The 18,208-nt window shown below is 37.9% G+C and overlaps 1 protein-coding gene and 1 long non-coding RNA gene across 7 annotated transcripts in view; one reads left to right on the forward strand and one right to left on the reverse strand.

Moving 5' to 3' along the window:
• Positions 1-6,186, reverse strand: part of LOC147756356 (uncharacterized) — an 8,711-nt gene extending 2,525 nt beyond the window's left edge. Inside the window, exon 1 of one of the 3 annotated variants that reach the window (XR_015323964.1) lies at positions 6,012-6,182. This is a non-coding gene — a long non-coding RNA (uncharacterized LOC147756356). Of the gene's footprint in view, positions 1-756; positions 1,334-6,011 lie in introns of those variants that run through there. The other 2 variants (XR_015323963.1, XR_015323965.1) reach the window with 2 other exon arrangements.
• The window catches only part of BBS8 (tetratricopeptide repeat protein 8), a 14,818-nt gene extending 2,647 nt beyond the window's left edge, over positions 1-12,171 (forward strand). Inside the window, exons 4-12 of one of the 4 annotated variants that reach the window (XM_022799785.2) lie at positions 82-238; positions 1,328-1,453; positions 1,727-1,836; positions 8,880-8,999; positions 9,195-9,308; positions 9,612-9,735; positions 10,859-11,064; positions 11,277-11,468; positions 11,858-12,171. In XM_022799785.2, coding sequence (XP_022655520.1) covers positions 82-238; positions 1,328-1,453; positions 1,727-1,836; positions 8,880-8,999; positions 9,195-9,308; positions 9,612-9,735; positions 10,859-11,064; positions 11,277-11,468; positions 11,858-11,873 — 1,165 coding nt within the window. In that variant the 3' untranslated portion in view covers positions 11,874-12,171. The remainder of the gene's footprint in view (positions 1-81; positions 239-1,327; positions 1,454-1,726; positions 1,837-8,879; positions 9,000-9,194; positions 9,309-9,611; positions 9,736-10,858; positions 11,065-11,276; positions 11,469-11,857) is intronic. The other 3 variants (XM_022799786.2, XM_022799787.2, XM_022799784.2) reach the window with 3 other exon arrangements.
• The last annotated feature ends 6,037 nt before the right edge of the window (positions 12,172-18,208 follow it).

Genomic DNA, 18,208 nt, shown 5'->3' on the forward strand with positions numbered 1-18,208 from the left:
TATATATATAATAGTTTTTGTAAGATTTTTAAGCACAGTGATCCCTAAAGCCGTTGGACTGCGTTCTTAAACGTGCTGCAGACCTATGAGTCAATCAGGTAGGCCAATCACGGGTATGGTCCGGTCAGGAGCCGAAGGGGCCGTTGGATCAATTGACGCGGCACTCAAAACTGCAAGGACTGCGATGTCCGCTCGTCCAGTTACTTCATCCTCAGGACGATACGTTCGGATGGGCACGGTAAGAACGAGTTTGCTCAAGAAAAATACAAGATAAATAGTTTGCGCGCAGAAATCGCCGAATTAAGTGCAGTTCGAATGCAGTACGTTTTTTTTCCCTGTTCCTTTGTTTTACGAACATACAGGATGCGTTAAAGGTGTTCGGGTGGTTTCAACGTCCCCGGAATGAAAAACAGATGCGTATCCTAATTGTGACGTTACAGCAGCTTAGGGGGCACTACACACGGAAACCAGATGTGTTCCGAAGGACCGCTTGCATAACTCGATATCTTTTGCATAATTTGGAACATCTCTCCATAGGTTAACATCAGTTCCACTAATTACTGCACAAATTTGGTATTTGTTTTTGGAGTTGTTTGATAGACTCTGTCTTTCACGTAGCCTCGCAGGAAAAAATCCAGAACCAAAAAACAGGACCTGCGCAGCCGCGCGGTCCTGTTTTTTGATTCTCGACCGGCTTGCTAACACAGTTTCGAAAAAGGTTGATTACGTTTTGCGCTGTATGGTAAATTGTCCTACCTTGTTGAAGCCATAAATTATTTGCATCCAGCGTCCTCCTTTTGGCCCACAGAAAGGTTCGCAGCTTCTCACGACAGAGCTTACTATTGATTTCTATCGTGATTTCCTCCTTTCTTTTCAATAATAAACGTCCCATCAAACTTTCACTCCACAGGCTGTACCACATAGTGACTTTTTGTGAGTGAAGTGGGTGTTCGACAGTTATTGTTGGTTTTCTGGGCTCCAGAGGCGACGGTAATGTTGACTTATATAGCCATCAGCATGGCAGGCTCACCGGAGTCCTACTGTGATGGACTCTTCATTTCGATAATACGCTTTTACGAAAGACGGACGTTACTCTAAATTGTAGCTTTCCGTCATTGCAGACCATACACGCTGCCGTGCTTTCCGCTTGGCTAATTGTCAGCCCTTTTCTATTTACCAACAGGGGACAAGAAAGGCGAAATCCTCTGTACGCTCCTAGCGAACCCAATAGCTACACAGATTTGTGAGACCTTTTTCAACTACTTACTCGAGTATTCAGAACAGCTTAAGGATAGCCTAATTTATATACTGTTGTGCTTCACTTCAGGCGTCGATGTTAAGCGAAACTGGTGAGCCGTTTATCAACGTGGCTCGCCTCAACATCTCCAAATATAGCCAACAACCTGCTTTGGCTAAAGCTCTTTTCAACTATATATATTATCACGAAAATGAGGTTAGTAGCACTTTTAGAATGGGCCTGAGAATCTATCCACAGCAACAATTGATTTTTTTCTTAATAATGGTTGAAATATCCGTAATCGAACTTTTGATTGTATTGAAAAGCACCGGTCTTAGTCGAGGATAAGTAACGAACCCATTCAGTTGGTGCTAACACGTTCCATTTGGAATTTCTATGTTCGGATCAGTTGAAGCGTTCAAAGTTTCGCGCCACAAAAATTCAGTGAAATACGCTGTTGTAATGCTAATACTTTCTAATTTTTCGAAGGTTCGTCATGGACTCGAGTTAGCTACTCAGGCCACACAAAACTCGAAGTTCCAGGATTGGTGGTGGAAACTCCAAATGGGCAAATGTTACTATCGGTTATCTATGTTCAGGTATATATAGTAGGACTTAACTCATATAGGCGCTGCTGGTACACTTAACAGCAGCAATATATATATTCTTATGCGCATACTGATCTATCTATGGTGACAAAATATCGTAATTAAACTACGAACTATTAAATACGTAATTAAACGAACTAAACGGTGGTTGTTGCTGGAAGTAGCAGCGTTCGATGTGAAAATAATGTCAGATATCCTTCTAGTGAGCTGGAATCAGTAATTCTCATTTTCACTGTAAAATGGTACGCAAGGCATTAAGACTACAACTGATTATTTATCACAGTTGCATCCTTGCTACTGTCACATGGGAGGGATTAACAGGGGCATGATGGCTCCCGTCGTACTTACGGTAGTTCCGACGAATCGCGCGATAGGCAACAAGAAGCGCTCTTTAAACATACACTGTTGATTCAATTGGTATTATAGGTTGTTGATGATTATCTAATAAACGGGACAGGATTTTCTATATGAAACGCCATTGCCGCTCGCCACGCGGCTTCTAAAACATCCGAAAAAGAATTCTGTGAGGCAAGCCAGAAGATTCCTAATAGGTTTTAGGTTTAAAGGACAAGCAAATCATCAGGTGATACTACTAATCCAGTTCGATGTACGGGTGCTATAAAAATTATTTCTGGATCGAAGAAGAAATAATTTGAAAGTGAATAGCAAGTTCCGATTGGAAGCTGTAATCGCATATAGATATATATACAAACATGTAAATAATTTGATTAAAAAATCCGCTTTATTTAAATACAGTTTTAGAAACAAAAACTAATTTAGGTGTCGTGCCGTGTATTTTTATTACTGTTTAAAATAGCTAATTAGGACGTTTTGTTGATGTATAGTGTGCTAAAATTGATAGCCCTGTGCAAGACACAATGCCATAAGAATAAATGCTTTGCGCAGGATAATTTAGCATATTCAAGGTAAGCCTTGCAACGTATGTTCAGAATCTTCGCCTTAAAATGACTTGATCTTCTCGTCTAATTTAGGCAGCTGTTCTTCCGATCCAAGTAGCTATCTAGGTATTTACCCTCCAACATTTATTAAAGTAGTTGTCCAGGCTTCACGTAGATTGCGCATATAGTAGGAGATCAGGTGTTTTCATGTTTCTTCGAGCTATTAGCTGATCCGATAAGTTTGCATTGGAGCTTTACTTAACATTAAATTAAAACAATTTTTTGTCTGCTTCAGTCAGTGAAGTATTAGCCACTATCGGCGATAAACTTAACTCATGTTTCAAGTACCTTTTAAATTTAATTTTTACAAAAGTTAGTGTTTTTAAGTGCGGTAAACTAGTCTATATGTTTTTTACACCTTACAAAGATTTCCAAAAACAAAATTTACAAAAGTTTCCGCATCAAAGGGGTTATGCAAGCACCACAAAAGATGATAATGGCAAGGAGCTAGCCCGAACTTACAGACTGAAAAAATATCGAAAATAAACACCTATACACATGACCTCCTGTTTATCGCGTGCTGTTCGGATTCATTGCCTTAATGACTTTAAATAATTCTTAACTTAAGTAACGATTTTGCTGTTTAAGGAAAGCTCATAGAAGAATACCTTTTTCCAATCCCACTAAATGCACAGCTTTGCCTTCGTTGAACAGGTCTTGACCATGATTTGCTCAAATACATAATTCATATTTTGTCACTCGCGACTACCCTTGTAGTAAAAAATGTTTTGAAAAAATGTTCCGCCTACGGTCTCCCAGTTAGTGATCCTGAGGAACCTAAAACGTCTGCTCGATTAACTAGGTTTGCAAATGCTAGATTAATAACTAAATTGGTAGATATCTTTAAACGGTCGATTTGAATGTTCCTGCGTTTTCTGCTATCTGTTGAAGGCTTATCAATGGGTTCTAATTGAATACATAAGAATTTCAGCGTTTTACTAGTTAAGGGCCGACCTGCGTATGCGTTATGTTCGATCCTGCAATTACCACTTCGAAAACGAGCGAACAACTTCTAGTTCATGCAGTGTTGAATTTACGTAGTTCACGATTTTTTCCGCAAGTTTGGACCGCATTTAGCTCTTTCCAGAAACAAAATCCTAAAACCTACCTTAAACACACCCTTGAAATCCTTATTTTGGGATATTATGTAATTTAACTGAAACATGCTATTGACTCGACCAACTCGGATGACATCCCTGTAAGGATAGTGAACGACGAAACGCTTTTTTCATCCCGTTTTGTTTGTGGCACCAAGATGTAAACCGATTCAAAGTTCAATACGAATTTGGAGACCCAGTGGAATATCGCGTTAATTTTTTGTGGACCGGCTTTATATTTCAGATCACATTTATCATGATCCGTAGGTACGATATATAAAGGTTTCAAAGAACCACAAATGGAGAACTGTCACGGAACGGCAATATGTATCAACAAAGAAACGATTGCCAAACGGTGACTGAAAGACAATTTAAAACAACTTTTTTTTTTATTTTTTTTTTTTTATTTTTAAAAAGATATCTATTTTCGATTGCTGTGAGTAGTCCATAGTATGGTCGTCAAATACGCACATTGTGTCTAGTATAGTAGGTCGGGTACAAGACAAAAACTAGCTTTATCTGCCCAATGGTGGATGACTTTCTCGCTTGAAATACCAACCGAATATAATATACTTGGTCGTCTCATTTATCAACCACCAGGATATTTTTCTTTGAGTTGCTTTATGACAGACAATCCCTTTGTTTCCACCACAAGATTGATGTAGAGTGATCTAACGTTATGTTGTCACTGGAGAGCCAGCCAATATACAGGACCCCAAAACAGAACTTCTGCAAAAAATAACTTCTGGCTGTTTACAATCAACGTTTGGATTACACTGATAAGTGGCTATTCAAAAGCGAAAATTATTTCGGAATTGCGATATGAGAATAAACTATGTGCTATTTTATAGGCTCTCCGATTTAGTAAGCAATTACCGATGAAACCTGTTTAGCTCTTATTTGGGCGCCGGATCTACCCTCTAATGCCAAATTAGGCCGGCGTCCATAAAGAAATAATCGGTTTAATTGGAATCGACGTGCAGAATAGCACAAACCAGATCGTAGGGTAATGATAGCGAGCGTGAAAAGGACTAGTCAGAAGGACCAATAACCGAGATTTACTGTCAAAGAAGAGACCAAAATGATCTACCTACCGATATTTCTAGCTTCCTAGCTACATATCAAAATGATGGAAACGATTAGCATCAGATGATGACGATTACAGAAGTCCTCGCATAATCTATAACATAATTAACCAAATGTACGAATATTAAGGCTCTATGAATCGTCAATGTTCTGTGCTGTATCTGAAAATGCAAATTTTCACAAATTAAATAAATGAGAGTTGTAAAACAGTGAATAGTAACGACCGTTTTAACAAAATAATAACTACCACAGTATTGAAAGAACGGTCATTGTGAAGCTTATCAAGTACATTGTGGTTTGACTCACTTGTATGTGTAGCAAATGGTGGAGGACGCAGCAAACTGATACTACATGTCGGTTTGGCACACGTTTCTTACTTGTAGATTTAACATAAAAAATTAGCTTATTTTTTGAATCTATCATTTCAATTTCTATGCCAGTTTCTATGATCCTGTTCACACGCATCTGTACGACGCAACTTAAGCCTATATTTCCAGCTCTACTCAATACATTCAAAAGAATGTTTCCTGCTTCTATAACCTGTGATATATGAACTCTTACCACCCATTTGGCGAGCAAGCGCGTTGCCTAACCTATGGTAAAATTTTTAATGTAAAATTTAATATATCACCCTTCAGCATCGATCCTCGTAACCTGTACCGATATTGTTGTCAGCTTAGCGGTTTTTAGACAAACCAAGCCTGCACGTCTTATGAAACTTATGAATGTTGTCTGAGTTAAAGCCGATTACAAGATCGACATAGAGTGTTAACTCTATCATGCCGTCTGAATGACTCTTAGCCCCCTCCAGATACCATCCTTAATTATGGCAGCTTCATTGTATTACAAAACCTAATCAGAACATTAACAAATAAAAGCGCAATACACCTAGCAGAAAAACGTTCTACCCTTAACATTTTGACAAGCTTTGTCATGAATAGTACTTTTAGATGAAAAAAGAATACATAAGAAATCAATGATTTTTATAGCAAAAGCTTCATTTAACAACCGTGTGTTTGGTTACCGTCAATTTTAATGATGCTACTCCAAATCTCCGATCAGGCAGTGGCGGGCGGCTAGAGTCACAAGGCCTGGTGGATCGCGTATTCGTCTGCTAATTTTTCGGATACATTGTGGTCTAGGTTCCAATGCGGGCATAGACATCCTTTGTTACTTACTGAGATCCAGCTGTACGACGTCTAAAAGTGACTCACATGAGAATGCTAAACTTCTACGAAATGCCGTATAACAATATGAACATGACATGCCAGGTGTATGTCGAACGTCATTTATCAACGATGATTTGCGCGAGCTTTATTCCATCACAAACATTTTTTATAACGAAAATTTGACCTATGTATAGTTATACTGAGATATTGCTGGATATTGGATGATGATCTTTATACAGTGACTTATTTTATAAAACCATTGAATAAACTGGAAAATATTAGATGCTTTATCTCAGTAGGTTTTTTCTTAAGACCACCAATAGCTTTGAAAGCACGACACACTCTAGCGAATAAATAGCGTATTACTTATTTTGACGCATCCCATATTGTTTTTATAAATAACCTTATATTATGATTATTTTTATTACAATTTTTAATACTTGTAAACACGATTTGCCTTTGATGCTTGTATGATGGGACTTCACAATACAATTAAACGATTTCTTGTAAGTATACAATAAGAGCTGGAAGAGATTGCCTCACGGCTTAATAATTCTCGCTGGACTGCATAAAATTGAGCTTTTTACGTTTGTTCACTGCTACTGCGTAACTTGAACTGCATAAAATTGGTTTAAACGGTGTTGATTAAATTTGTCGAACGGTAAGCTGTCGTGTCAGCGTGCCGACAATTTAACAAGAAGACGCTTCTCGCAGTAACTTAAGAGAATTGTATTCACTCTAATCCTTTAAAATATCGACCTAAAGCTCAAAACGTTCTTCTTCTAGCTGATTTCTTACTTCTTTACTAGTTTTTGTGTAATATATCCTGTCTGTATACTACTACGTTAACTCAGGTGTATGTGTATGATAGAATATGATGATGAAAGCTAGACAGATACGTCCAAAAAGAACTGATGTTCGGCAAGGTCAGTTGTTTTTGGACGTCGAACACTTGATACATCTATGACACTTCGACTAGAGGACATCCCAGATAAATAGGCAGCGCAGGAGCTCGAACAAATTTGAAAGAGGGACGTTGCATTTCAGCGTAATCATCACCGAAGGCAAATTTGGCTACACTCCGAAGTGCCATTATACGTTAGCACGAAAACAGGTCTCTTAAACTTTCTATAGGTAGAATACACGTCTTCGAATTGTAATTTTTATAATTCATTAACTCATGGAATCAATCACCAAAAACGGATTCACCGCAAAAGTGTGCAGTTATTTATTTAAAAATAGTAAACCCCGGGTAAATGGCAAAAAAAAAAACTAGCTAATTGCATTCATTAATTCAAACGTAATTTGACATCCAATATACCAGTGTCTTGTTAAATGCTTTGAAAATTATTTTCTAAAAAATGGAACACTTCGAATTGTGATTACCTAAGAACCGACTATATGACGGTGGCTTAGCGGGGACTTTCGAAACATTCAAGCAACGTAAAAACTGTATACGTTTATGCAGCGTAAACCATCAGAATTGAAAAAACTTTTAACTTAAAACTCGCTTTATGTATAGGTCCTAAGACGACAGCTGTACGTTCTAAAGACCACCGATTCCTTCGAAAACAACAACAAATGAAATTGTCTAAAAGCAAATCCAAAGGACTGACTATTGGAGAGCCGCTATTGCGGAAAATAGGTTGCCCTTCACTAGACGGCTCGTAGGACACTTAAGGAAAAGCTCTGCAAGTTCAAACAATTTAGATTAAGGAAATGAATAAGAGCATTGGAACCATCTGAAAGAGGCCTAATTCACAATTTTCATAAAAAATGCTCGAAATAAAGCGAGTGCTGCAAATTGTACCGTCATAAAACACTTAAAATTCGTCAGAATTTTTGTTTTGAACCTCTTTTCATTCACGGCACTCTTTATTTTATTTATTTATTAGATCGAATATTCAAATGTTCACCTAAATTTCAGCATTCGGTAACATTTGTGAGTTAAAACATAATAATAATAATAATAAACTACTAAAGTCATTTCATTATTCGCTGACATCATTCCTCAAGAATACATGCATCGCAATACTACAGGCACATTTTATGCTCATAGGCAGTAAATGACTGCGATAGTTAATACAAGCTTTGTTTCTGTTCTATTAACTGGGTCCCTGTATCGTATTGAAACGGAGTGTATCAAACTAGTAGAAAGGTACCTTGGTCGTCCTTGTAGTATAAGGTCTAGCGCTATTCATGGCTATAAAGCTGATTTGTGTAAGGATGATTAGCAGGCATTCTTCTAATCACAGGATCGTGCGCCAAGTAAGGGCGCAGTTGACACACAGTAAAATGTCCCGTAGTTACGATGCATGCGTTTCGCTTCATGCTGAAAGTCGTAGGAAGACTATCATATAGTCTTGACCAGGCTGAGAGGCGTAGCATAGACGTTTACTTGCCTTTTATTATGTCGCACGTAGGTTTTCATTTCAATATGTGGACGATTTTAAATAGAACCATATTATAATTGCTGTCTCCTGGTCCATTATACCGTACTTTGGGTTTGTCGTAGTTTGATGTACGCGCAGATATTCAATTATCAATTGAATATCTGAAGGTACTTTTTCTTATACTACTTATAGGTACTTTTCCAAAGAACGCCTACCTATGCGTGTAATGCATGCAACCTATGCGTTATATATTGTTGACACTCGAAATGGAAAAGCACCTCATCTAATTTACATTTACTCATTCAGTCATATATTTCGTATTCTAAACAGGGATGCCGAAAAACAGTTTCGTTGTGCAAATACACAGCAGCCCATGGTTGAAACAGCATTGTGGCTCGGTAAACTCTTCATACGCCTGGATCAGCCTTTGGCAGCGCTTGAACTTTACAGGTAGATTCTACACAAATTCGGGGATTTATAATGGTTTTTCAACAGAGCATACAGTACACATAGTAAAGAGTAACAAAAACTCTCACAAATAAAGGAGCTCATCCCGAGAACGATTAGTGTACATTTTTGTTTAGTTAATACTTCTGCAAATTGCGGTCCTTGCTAATGATCTATCTGTATGTTCTGGTATTACAGAACATCCCTTGAGATCTTCCCAAATGACACCTTCTTACTAACAGCTACCGCCCGCATCCATGAAGGTCTCAACGACTTGAGTGCATCAGTTAAATTTTACAAGGATGTTCTCAGGTTGGTATGATAGAAAAGAAAAGATCATCTGACACCAAATTAATTTGCAGTTATACTTCGCCAGCCGCTACTGAAAACCTTTGTAGTTAACACTTACGAGAATGAGTTATAGCTAGAGGGAAGTAGTTATGAAAATGAAAACACATTCAACTTGAACTTATAATATACATTTTATTCCGCTGTAGAATAGTAGGAGGCAGTCAAAGCGCAGTTTACACCATTGGCGAGCATAACAGCTTATATCTGAAAGTAAATAACATAATAATGCGGCGGTACCTTTACCACATTGCCTATTGTTTCTAGTTACGACTCAGTATCGGTCGAAGCGATTGCCAGTATCGCTACGAATCATTTTTACTCAGATCAGCCGGAAGTGGGATTACGTTTTTACAGAAGGCTTCTTCAGATGGGGTTGCACACGGCCGAGGTAAGATCTAATAATAATAGATCAATGGTTAAACGTCGTCACATGCAGAAAGAGGCCAACCATGTTGGATAATGCCTAAAGATCGTACCGGACGCAAAGACTCAAAACGTTTATTTTAGCAAACATTTTTCAGTTGAAGAAATTGATCTTAACACAACAGGACAACACAAGAATGTCTGCCCAAAATCTTGTTAAATAATTTACTGTTACCATAGATTTTCTCTGTCACTTTTTTTTGGCTAGGAAAATTGGTAAACACTCATAGGGACACGAAAGCGTTTCAGTAAAACTAAACATAGACATGCGCTTTATTGTTAGCTCAATACTAGACAGGTACCGCCACATTCTATCAAAAGCACTGCAGATGAAAAAGAACAAGGTATAGATTTTTCATAGATTAGATAAAAAATAAAATAGAATAGGTGCACGCACGCGTGACGCCATCTTTGCGTTATTTGCGTTTATATATATATATATATATATATATTTGCGTTACTAGTCAGTCTATTGAACTTTTCTTTTGCCAGCTCTATTAATCTACGTCCGCTTAATCTCAATTCTAAGACACACAACGTTTAGCATCACTGATACTTGCAAACTATCAAAAACTCCAGTATTTACTCCAACGTTTTAACATGAATAGCATTCCCCCCCCCCCCCCCATAAGCATGTGAAGCGTGGTTACTGAAAATGAACTAGCTAACGATTAAGTGCACAGCTTTTGTACTTCCCAAGTTATGCAAAAAATTAATAATTTAAAAATAATTCCATCGCAAATATAATGTATTCATCTTGAATAACATCTACTTTCTCCGAAGTCCTCTTTACCATAGAGTTCTCTCGATAGACTAAGTAAAGTTATAAAAAAAATATTTAAATCACCCAGTCCTTTTTTAGATTGGCGGACCTAAAAACACACAGGCTTATCCAACCTAATATGGCAGAAAGTTTTATGCAGTCTTTTATGATGTACGTGATAATTCGCTTGATTTAATGTACTATCTTCCAGTTTCTATAATTTATGTACCTGACCTACACGAATCTACTTTTTTAGTTATTTGTCCATCATACAATATCTATATTGCAGCATCTAATTAATGCGCGCTTGTGATGTGGGCAACAGGTATACAACAATATCGCATTATGCTGTTTTTATGCCCAACAATTCGACCTGTCAATCACCTGTGTCGAGAGAGCGCTTCAACTATCCCGGAACGACGGAACAACAGCCGAAGTCTGGTACAACATGTCACATATCGCCATCGTACGTTGCAAGACCAACATCAGCGTCGACCGGTTACATTTTGTCGCAAGGCATACTAATAATTTGTACTTAGCATATTTATAACTGCACCCACCCGAGTTAGGACTGATCAAAAATAGAATAAATTAATTTTCCATATACTGTACTTTATCTATACGCGCAAATTATTCTATTTTTGCAGCTACCTATCTGACCAACGACGTTCGGAAACATATGTAGCCAAAAAGCAGGGACCAGCCGGTCGGCAATTCAGATGTGACTTTTTCCTTGGTTCCAGAACTCGGGTGATAAAAATCTTGCTATCCAATGCTTGCGACTTGCAATCGCGCATAATAACGATCATGCAGAGAGCCATAACAATCTCGGGGTGCTCCTTTCGGACCAGGCGCGGATCCACTTCGACGCTTCAGAGCGGCTTGCCAAACACCTCTTTGAGCCCCGCTACAACCTCGCTTTGCTTTCATATATGGTTAGTTTCGCCGATTAGTAATGCTCTAGTACTGTGTTGAAAATCAGTCAATTTGTAAATTTGTAAGCATGAATTTAATTCCATGCCTCTTTACTGGTGTAAAGCAGTTCCCACAGTTGTATGCCGTGACTTGTTTTCAACTGCAATAAGCCTGAACGTGTCACTGATGTGCATTGATGCCACGTAGCTATCAATAAGGCTCCTATGTGAACTTTACCTATGAAGGATCTCCTGTTGAATAGGAATTTCAAACAGAATATATGGGCATATTTTTTTCTTTTATCCCATCGTACGCAAAACCCAACGCTTTTTTTTAATTAATATTTTCCGTTTTCTTATTGGCTTGGAATAACAGTTAGCTACTTGTCTGCTTGCGTCGTGTTATGTAGGTGGGAGACTGTTTAGGCGCTTACAACTATTCAAAAATGGCTTTGGAAGTATTTCCAAGTCACGTTGACAGCAAGATCATCCTTGAGAAAGTGCATAGGGACCTAGTATCTCTATAAGAACGCTAATCCATTGAGAAGAATCTGCCAAGTCCAGGAATCTTCTATTTGCAAGCTCGTTGCCAGACATCGCTAAAAAAGCACAACAAATACTATCTGATTATTTAATATATGATCCATTATTTGATATGGCATATCGTCAGCCATCGTGCGATAATAGAATGTTAAATAAACGCTTGACACATCAATTCGAGGCACGTATTTGCTTCTTTACTTTCGTTGAAAGGGGTGATAAGTGAACAGAAATGTATACGGTTAGCTAGTCGGTTGAGTCAGAAAGAAATTTAATCCTAACTTTAGTTTTCGATTTTATTGTTTGTATAGCTTATGTTACACAAGTGGTAGGTCGCTGTAGATACGACCTGTGCCTGCGTGCCGACCTGATCACTATAAGTTAGACACAAAAGTACACACAACGTGCATTGGAAGTTCCAGAATTTAAATGCATCTCAGTTGATATTGAATTGACAGGAGCGTTGTTATCATGCATTCATTTAAATATCCTCCTTGTGTAGATATAATTTATAAATTCGGATCGAGCTATTGCGTTGGTGTGAGTAGCATTCCGGCATCGCAAATGATTTGGTGTAGCACAAAAAGGTGATTCACGAGATTTGCTTTTTGTATCTGCTTAGGTGCAGACGCATTTCGTAGAGTGAGGTAATGGGAGCGCACGACTATCTGGATATGTCTTCTTGAGAAAACATATAAAGACAGAACATGCATCGTTAAAATACACTATTTGTACAGTAAAGAACAAAAAATATCAAACGTTTGTTATCTCTGATAACTATGAATAGGCCATTTTCAAAAATGCCGTCAAACCATGAAAGTCCTTTCATACCGTAGACCACCAAATTCAATGAGAAGACCTATTTACTTCGTAGCTTGAACATGTATTTTTAGAAGAAGTAAATAGTTGATCGGCTAACATTAGTTCACATAATTTAGCCACCCGTTAGGCTATAGAAAATCGTTATTATCTAATTGCACTTAAATAAATTCTTATAGATTTTTAGATTCTACCACGTGCGAATCCCTGATAACTGATAGGCTTATTTAGATACGTCGCAACAGTATAATTGGCGGCACCTAATTCGTGGCAAAAGTCTAATACCTTATCGCTACGATGCGATAGCAAAACATTTGATGTCGTACTTAGCTCTGGTTCACATAAAGTTTGTAGGCTGACATTATCTTAATGAGATATTTTGCATTTCCAGTTAACTGCAGTTCTGTGTAATTAAAATCAGTCACAGCGCAACACATTAATTCACGCGACTACCTTTCCCCGATATATATATATATATATTTTTAATTTAAATCTTTTTTTTAAATCAACTGTCTTGATGCACTTATCCAAAAATTGTATCCTTTTGAAAAGGGTACTTAAACCAAAAATTATTACAAAACTTGCAATCACATATACTATGTTAGGACACCGCGTGTGACAACCAGCCATACGCCACGGGCAGGTCTTTGAAGCCCTTTTAATAGTATTACGCGAAGGCCACCGTGTCAGGTATGCTACTCAACAGCTGAATAGCTAGATTTATAATAAGGTATCGCCCCACGCGTCTCCCTCTTACTAAAGAGGTAGCGGTAGCATAGCATATCATAGTTCTGTATAGTTGTAGCGTTATTAAAACCAATGCATACTGCTATGGAACAGCAGAAGGAGATGCTTCAAACAAGAACAGGAAGTTTAAACTTATTCTTATTTTTGCCACTGTGCTTTGGCAGTCAAGCGACTATGACACTTAGTATATAGACAGTCAGCCATTATTAAAAAAATACCTAAATACCATACCTAAATAATGGCGGCAGTCTGATGTTTAAAAAGCAGGTGGCGTGGCGGAGCAAACGTCTATCAAAATTTGAATGCAATAATAGTTCAACTTTTTCTGTGAGTAAATGAAAGCATTTTTTATAAGTCCACATAGATTTAGCTCCCCCATTTAGCTGTCCCCAGGTGGTGACAGGAATACTGTTAATAGCATTTGTTATCACGCCACCTCTGACAATGCATCGCAAAGTGTGTGTCTATTAAAATAAGAGGTGAGGTGGTCTAGACTGGTGTGATCAAAACTTGATTCGCGCTGATAAACCATTCGTCTGAAAAAATGCTTAACAGCACTATCAGACCTAAAACATTTTTGTCCCATTCCCTTTTGATATCACTTTTATAAAGTAGTAGAGTAAACCTTTTATTTGTTATAACAACCGGTGTAGGTTAAGGCAAATATAGCGAATATACAACAAAAACTAAGGTCATTCCACAGCTGAATCTGTTAGGCTCGAAAAAAAGTTCTTTCTTTACTAAGTAAACTTAGAAAACGCTGTATTTTTTATTCCTGTGACAATACATTACTACGTTATGTACACCCCGTAATTCTTCACGTCCTTCTGCCATCTTTCCCAGTAAATGGTGTACACCGAAGGTAACGGGTTTCCAAGAGTTTCTTTTGCCAGTTCCCGAGATATTTGTCGGGTCTTCGCATGGTTGCCATCAAACTCAGTCGATCTGCCAGAGCGGCAGCATTTTCTGGGCTCCAGATATCGTTTTCAACTTTGGCAAACGAATTTTGCCAAGTACTTAAAGCAAATGTTCCGCGCTGTCCATATTTGAGGAGTTCTTTCATGTTGAAATCGCACTCACAGCACAATATTGTAACCACAGATACAGAGGTAAGAGAGTTTTCGGACGTCCTTTCCGCTCAGAAGTATCCCGGAAATAAACAACAAATAAGGCTATATAAAAAAGTAAGTTACAGAAAAAAAATGTGACTTGTGACCGACCAACAATTTTCAAACTCCTAAGCAGCAGAGAGTGTAGTATTGGTGCATTTAATACATTTTACAGCTGTTTGTTAGCAGATGCCTTTTAAGTTTATTACATTTTACAAAAAATTGTAACAACGTAAAAGATAATACAGTTATGTTGATAATATTCACGGTGTTATTAAGCCCAATAAGACACTTTAATAGTCTACCAGAGATATAATGACAGGACAAATATGATTATGACTTTTCTCATTTCGAAATAGCGCTTTCTTTCTAAACAGTGCTTTTCTTTCTTGTCACAAAGTCGCCCGTCGACTTGAGATGAACCTGTATCGCACTTTTTTTGGGTTTTGTCGACTATTTCTAGGGGTCAGTTGGTGTCCCCATGAATATACAGTGATCACGTGTCCACTAAACTTAACGACTCATGGTAATCTAAATTCAAAACATACTGGGCTCCGTGTTGAGAGTCAGCATCCTGAATCAATGCGTGAGACGCAGTGCGGGACGTAAAGCTCGAGACCTTTATTTAGACGCCACTATTTAATATCAAGTAGGTTGCAATTAGAACAACTTCAGGCAATCTGGTACTATACATTTTTTTACTAGATAACCGACAAGGAAACTTATGATTAATCTGGGCTACACGATGCAGCCCTATGTTGAGTGTGCTGTATGGTTAAACAGCGTGTGCGTTTGTATCTGCGACTAAGCAACTGTCTAATAATCCTGAGTTTTACGATTAAGAACAGAGCATTACTGGTACACAGCAAAAAAGTTGTACCCCGCGGGTCGATTTTCGGATAACCACAAATTTGATTTCCATGCATTGTTTAAAGATTTATACGTCTTCTAGAGCTAATACTTATTATTTATTCATGTAGAACTAAATATAGCAGGAATCAGATCTGCCGTTAACCATTACATTAACTGTATTTGACTCTGGCTAGGCAGTTGTGGAAATAGTCAGTAAATACCCGAGATGAGTGCGTTGTCCAAAAGACACCTTTATCTTCCTTTGGTTTGACAGGATCGGGTTCCAAAAAGAGCCACTTGAGGGTAGTCTTCATACGTTCTTGTATGGCACTTGCGTTTCCAACTGTGCAAAAATGTAGACTCGAACGCCCGAAAACCAAGTACAGCGCTATTGTTTAACATCTGATTTATTTGATCGCAGTTCACCATTTCATCTTGTCTATCTGCATTATACTTGGTGGTTATATTCACAGTACATTGGAATGACGTTGTTAGAAATTACAGTTAAAAATGAAAACAATATTTAAAACCACAGTTGCGCCTCAGGTGACGCTTCCTTCGCTCTAGGGTTTTTACAAGTACTAATGTTTCTCATATATATATATAAATAACTTGTCAAACCAACTAATCCTGCGCAAGTAGAATGACCAACTATTGTGTACCTTATCGAAAAGTTTCGATCGTAGGATCAAGGTAAATAAACGTTTGCTCAGTTTATCGAGCGTCTACATAAGTCGCGTGAAATATAGGCTTGTACCTGTGGATCTAGGATCCGAAACAAATAGCGTTCGAGTAGGCATAACTCGCCAATCAATTGATAATAACGAAAATATACATATGTTATACGAAATTACAAAATATGTAATAACGACATTTGTCTATCGCTGGGAGCACAAAATAAACGGTTGTTCGAAAAATATGGTCCAGAATTTTGAATGCCAATAATATTTATTAACACATAACAAGCGGTGACTTTAGGTGATGACCTAAATGATTGTTATAGCATATTCGCTTATCAAAAGAACAACTGACCCAATTTCAATTATAGTTAGGTGAACCTGATCACGCACGAGCCGTCAGCTGTTAGAGACTTAATGCGTCTGTGAAGAAAAGCTTACGAATAAAGCCTATGGAACATGACCTACCAAAACGAAGATGGGCAAGCGAATCACAGTCTGCAAGACTACACACCAGACTTTTCGTAGCGTGTTTGGGCACTCAGACGGTATCTACTACCGGATAATAATGAGACGCGAAATCAAACGATTTTTTGAGTTTATTGTGTCCTGAGAAGATGCATCTGTGTATTATAGTTTCGTTACCCGGTAGGCAGCTAATAAAGTATTTAACTTTGTGGTCTGCATAGCCCTAGTTTGCATATATATAAAACATATGTTTCACGATGCTCGAATTAATGTTTCCCAATTGTTTATCCCGTGTCAAAAGCATCCAACACTTTTAAAGATCAGGCTTTGACAAAATGGATTTACCTTGTCGAAGATAAGACTAGCCACACGTCCTGACATATACACTATTGCAGGTTGCTGTATTTAGCGCCATTCGTGCGCCTAGAATATTTACCTGCTTCTCGCATATTTCCAAAGTGTTGGCCAATTACTTCCTTTGATTAATACAACAGAGAAAATACCGAACGTCAAATGGGCCGATTTTCTCCTTTGTAATGAGGATAAACGTGTATGCGCATTCGAAATTTATCGTACAACTTGCATGGAACGTTCCAGTAGATTTTGAACAAGTTTTTCGTTCGTTTCGAACAGCCTTAAACGCAGCAACACAGCTACAAAAACGCTGCACTCTGTATTATATAAATACTATATGACAATAGAATACTAGAAGATTTTTAAGCAGTTGCATTGCTATGTTAAGTTAAAGACACGAACAGTGCAATTCGAAAGCGTGACATTTTGATAAATGTTTCCATAGGTCGTTTATTTGGACTCTGACATAACTTATATGTAGCATAATGTAACATACCCTCGGTGACCATCAAATTGATTGCCTATTTGGATTTTTGCCCCTCGATACCCTTGACGAATTCAGCCATTCATTTCACATAGAATAGAATCCTGTCTTGTCTGGATTAGAAAATAATCTTATGTAAAATGCCTAATATGAATGTAGTCAAACTAAACTATTGTACAATGCTGCTGTCGTCAGCTTTACCTTGGGTAACCAAATAGAGCAAGAGATACCCTTCACTTTGTTACACGCAGGATTACGCTAAAAAACAAAGCTGTAAATGCTGAAGTTTCACAAATGGGCTCTACAATTAGCAGTATGTTATAGAACGACTCACACACGCAACTAATTGCTAATAATAGGCAGATTCACTTTTTCTATATGGTCTCCTTGGTCATTGGCCGATTCTCAGTTTTCCGATATATGCTATGGAGAACACGTGCGTTCGGCTTCGTAATCGCACAGCTTTATCACGTACTCATCGTGTACATCGGGACGTTCACTAAACGTTTACGTGACAATCGTGTATAAATAAGTAGTCGCTTGGGTTGCTGAGGATTTAAACGCAGTACCGTGTATAACTGACATATGATCTATATATACGTACGGCGGGTTTGCCGCAATTTTTAGCCTCAGCTTAACTGATTATAGAATTATTTTCGTTTATCTCGTTTGATTCGAAGCCCATTCGCAAGCCAAATATGAGCTGAATTA

This window comes from Varroa destructor, unplaced genomic scaffold (assembly GCF_002443255.2).
Source record: "Varroa destructor unplaced genomic scaffold, Vdes_3.0 BEIS01000003.1, whole genome shotgun sequence".
NCBI lineage: Eukaryota > Metazoa > Arthropoda > Arachnida > Mesostigmata > Varroidae > Varroa > Varroa destructor.